The sequence below is a fragment of the Hevea brasiliensis genome, chromosome 6 (genome assembly GCF_030052815.1).
Source record: "Hevea brasiliensis isolate MT/VB/25A 57/8 chromosome 6, ASM3005281v1, whole genome shotgun sequence".
In the NCBI taxonomy this organism is placed as follows: Eukaryota; Viridiplantae; Streptophyta; class Magnoliopsida; order Malpighiales; family Euphorbiaceae; genus Hevea; species Hevea brasiliensis.
In genome coordinates, this window is record NC_079498.1 from 95372924 (window position 1) to 95377631 (window position 4708).

At 36.8% G+C, this 4708-nt stretch overlaps 1 protein-coding gene across 1 annotated transcript; it reads right to left on the reverse strand.

Annotated features, from left to right (window-relative positions):
- Positions 1 to 3348: 3348 nt before the first annotated feature.
- On the reverse strand, positions 3349 to 4271 carry LOC131168782 (embryogenic cell protein 40-like; the record flags this gene model as incomplete). Its single annotated transcript, XM_058148028.1, has 2 exons — positions 3349 to 3768; positions 3993 to 4271. Coding segments are annotated over 2 exons (504 nt in total), but the record flags the coding sequence as incomplete, so codon positions are not given.
- Positions 4272 to 4708: the final 437 nt, after the last annotated feature.

The window sequence follows — 4708 nt, forward strand, 5'->3', positions numbered from 1 at the left end:
AAATCCTTGTGTCTTTTTCTTTGAGATGCACAACACTTAAAACAATGTTAGTTTGATTCTAGTTGAGTTTTGGTATCATCAAAATCTATGCTCCTTTGAGCTTGTGGGGTCAACAATGACAGACAGACATGCATGAGTTATCAACAGTATGAATAACAGGAGAATGAGATATGGTATGTTTTGTTTTGAAAAGACGAGAGTCAGCTGTCATATGGTTACAGTAAGCAGAGTCAAAAAACCAAGAAGAAGATGTACCTGGAGTGACTGACGAAGCAGAGGAAGTGGAGACACCAGTGATAGAGTGGGCTAAGGCTTGTTTTAAAGCATTAATATTTATCTGGTTAAGAAGTTTATCTAAGGCACATGTTTCACCAGAAGACCAACCTTCGGTGGCAGCAGCAACAGTGTGATTAAAAGCCTTACCAGTCTTAAATTGTGATTGATTATTTCGTCCAGTTCCTTGCTTGGATTGCAACTTAAAGCAATTGGAAATAAGATGCCCTGGCTTGCGACAATACCTGCAAGTCACTTTTTGTGATTGAGAAGATGCTGGAGTTGCTAACACTGTGTCAGTAGTGATAATGGACTGCTGAGATTTCAAGGTAGCAAGACGAGCTTCTTCAGCCAGTAATTCTGTAACTACAGTCTCAAGTTTGGGAAAAGGATCCCTATGCAACAGAGAGGATTTGACCGACTCAAATTTATCATTTAAAGCTAAGGTAAATTGGTATACCTGAAATTCATCTCTTTCTTTAGCATAGAGTTCAGCATCACGAGCGTCATGCCAAAGTGGTTCAGATAATGATAATTGATCCCATAAAGCAGTCATTTCAGACAAAAAATCATTAATAGACTGACCTGATTTTTGGTGCATGCGGTGAAGAGTACCATAGAGTTGAAATCAATGAATAGCATTCGTAATGGAGTAACGCTTGACCAGTAAGTTCCAAACTTCTTTGGTAGTGTCACATCGTCCAAATTGGAGTTTGATGGATGGAACACAGGTGTTGCGTAGCTAAGTAAGAATTTGATGATTCTTACAATCCCATTCTTCAAGGTGGTCGGCATATTTGGATTCATCTTCACTTTTGATCATAGTGGGTTTCATGGCATCACTAGTGACATAACGCCATAGCTTTCGGCTTTGAGAAAGCTAGACATTTCTTGGGACCAAAGAACATAGTTGGATCCATTCAAAATGGTGCCAATAGGCTGTGACACATCAAATTTTTCCATGAAAATAGAATTGTGAGATAAAGCCAAAGTGAAAATAAATGGGTACAGTAAATAATTACTGCTGGACAAAAGATGGAATAAGAAGACGAAAATCCATCAAAGAAAGCTAAAAAAAAAAAAACAAAGTAATCAAATACTCCAAAAGACCCAAAGCAAATGTCTTACGACTATAAAATTATGGCTCTGATACCATAATAAATAAAATGAAAGAAGGTATATTTGTATTATATATTTGTATGTTTCAATGAGTTACAGTAGATATCTATATATATAAAAATAAGAGAGCTAAGTATAGTATAAAAGTTGATAATAAAAAATAAGGCCTAGAATAAATCCTAAATTGAGGCATGTAATTTTGGGTCAATGACAGCTATATTCTAGCAAGTGAAATGTTCAGGGACTGAACTTATTTCCAATTTTTATTATTCGTAAAAATTCAAAATTGCTATATTAGAATCAGGCAGGACAGACACTTCCAACTATGCATTGTAAGAAAAAAATTAAGTGTTTTTTTACTAAACCAAAGAAGTAAAGAAAATCCATATCGGAAGCCTTCCCCAGTTCTGCAAGAGTATGTGGAAAAGCATCAGGGTAAAAACAATTATTCATTGAACTCCAGAAGAGGAAGTAAACGGAACATTTGCACAGTGTACATCTGTGAAACAATGTACTTTCTTATAGAAATATTGCTTCAAAGAATAAGAGTTAACCTATGAAGCACGGAAACGGCATACACTGAAGTTTCCCGCAAAGAAACGTTTCCGGACCGTGTTTGGAAATAGAGAAAGACGGAAATGAGTTTCCTCTTAAGAAACGCGTTTCTTGAAAAAAAAAACGCAGGAGTCGCAGACAGAAGAAGAAAAAAGAGAGGAAGAGGATGCACACGTAAATAAAGTTTTGGGAGCTGTGACTGCTTTTTTTCTTTCTTTATATTTATATTTAAGCAGGTTAGGTGCAATAAAGTTGTGCTTTTTTTTTTAATTTCTTTTGTTATAAATATTTTTAATTAATTTATTAATAAAAAGATGATACCTTTTAAAAAATATATAAATATTATTCATTTTATATTTTAATTATTAAAAATTATATTATTTTATTAAATTTTAAATAATATTTATACAAATATATTTTATATTTATAAATATACTCTATGATTTTTATATTTACGAGTTTCTACATGTTTTCATTTCTTATATTTTTGAAATTATCGTTTTTCTGTGTCCGTTTTTGCATTTCCCGTGTCCGTGTTTTAACTACGCAACACTCACTCGATTACAGGACGTCCAAGATGATGCTCATGCTGCAGAAAACGTATACTTAGCAGCACCTGCTACAGGAGTTTAATAGCAAGAATCAAAATATGCAGAACTCAAAGGAGAAAGAGCATCTAGTTCATGGGATCACGAAACATGCTAGTGCAAAGAAAATATGGACTTGCTTTAATCATCATGCATGCATGCATGCATGCCAAATTTTATGAAAAGTTGAAACCTCCAGAACAAGAACAGTCCCAGTCTATTTGGGAAATCCTTATGCCATTAAAGAAGGCAAGGAATGCTCGTAGAACTCCAGTTAGTCATTAAAAAATTAAATAGGAAAAAAAAATCTACTTAAAGTTTAAAAATTAGTCTAGCATAGTGAATGACATGAAATTCAGAAAACGAAATTAATTAAATCTTGCCTTGGTGTTCCCAAAAGCCAATCGAGTTGGTGAAATTAGATGTCAGGGAGTATGGGACTTCAAAAGACTTGTCTGCCCTTCAACAAAGCAAAAGAAAAATTTCACAGAACCAGCGTTTCTTTTTGCAAACTATTGCAATTTCAGAGCCTATTATGCAAATATCATCAAAGCACCCACTGGTCATTGTGGAAGTTAATTTTGGTTGTAATTAATAGGAGAAAGAGAGGAGTGAAGCTTCACGGCCGGAAAAGAAAGCTTGTCGACCACTTCTGGCCATTAATCGTTGCTTCTCAGTTAATTCAACTTAATTTTTAGACGAAATTGTTGATATTTTTTTGGGGAAATTTTTTTTTTTATAGAACCCACATGACAAAAATAGATCGTCGTTAACAGAGTCATTGGAAGGGAAATTGCTGGCACTTATTTTGTTTCTTGTACTAACTGAAATATTATACATTATATATATTGATGATCTAAGTATATATGCAGCCGCATTATTTCACTCGACCATAAATTATTACAATCCACCCTAGCCAACATCTATGCACTAGCTAATTAACAAGACAAGCATACATTAATCCCCCAGTTTTGACATACGATATATAGCTAGCTACATATATATAGTTTTAGTGGCTATGGTGGCCATGGCCAGGCAACTTTTCCTTGATTTTCTCCATCACACTCTTCTTCTCATGCTCATGGTGTTCTCCGCCGCCTGGGGTGGTTTCTGTGGTTGTGCTCGATACTGTGTGTCCGTGCTCTTCCTTGTGCTTCCCACCTGTTAATTTCTCTTTTATTTTCTCCTTCAGTCCCTTCTTCTTCCTTCTCCCTCCGTGGCCGTCATCCTCAGACTACATTAATACAATAAAAACAAATGAAAGAAAGAAAAATACAAGCGTTCATATATGATAAAATGTAAATATATTGAAGAACATCTAGTTAAGAGTTGAAGTTATATAGAATATTATAGATTGCTATTAAACTAGCTATCCAGTGATCTCAAGTATTAATTTGCCTCGTATTTGTGCACATCTTTTGTTAAGTATGTTCAGGTATATACATATGTGTCTCTCACCGAGCTAGAGCTTGAACTGCTAGATCTTTCAATCTCTCCGGAACCCTGCTGCTGCTCCTCTTTCCTATGATTTCCCTCATCGCCGCCAATGCCATGCTCGCCGGTCTGACCCTTGGGTGCGTGATCTGTTCCAGTACTACTGGTCAAGAGGCCAGTAGCCGGCACCTTAGTTTGCACTACGGTTGTTCCTAGGGTTAGAGGTTTTGAGGTGGCCACGCCAGTGATATGAACTGGGTTGCCAAATTCACCAGTGAGTTGAACTGGGTTGCTGTAGGGGCAAGGGGGGCGTGAGGCGAAATATCATCCATTAGAATTATATAAAATGCACCAGGTAATGCCCAGGAAAGATGGTGGAGTCACAATGGTCTCACTTAAGTACCACCTCCTTAGACAGCATTTCCTAGACATGCACTTCATACAATCCTAATAGAATCAAACCACTGGTAAGTACCGTCTTCCCATAACACTACCACGGTACTAAGGATTTATGCCACGAAGGCATAGATAGACAGAGTCGCCACCGGTAATAACCGGACATATTCGATGTTTCTTCCGAGGGTCATGGAAGGCAACTTACTCCTTGCAGAGTTTCCACAACCGTCATTACCATAGCCCAATGTCTAGGTTCGGGATAGTGGGTACGTAAGGGGAAGGTGTTAGGCACCCCTTACGCCTGGTCTAACCTCGTTGATTCGAGTGCCAGTCCTCTACTAATG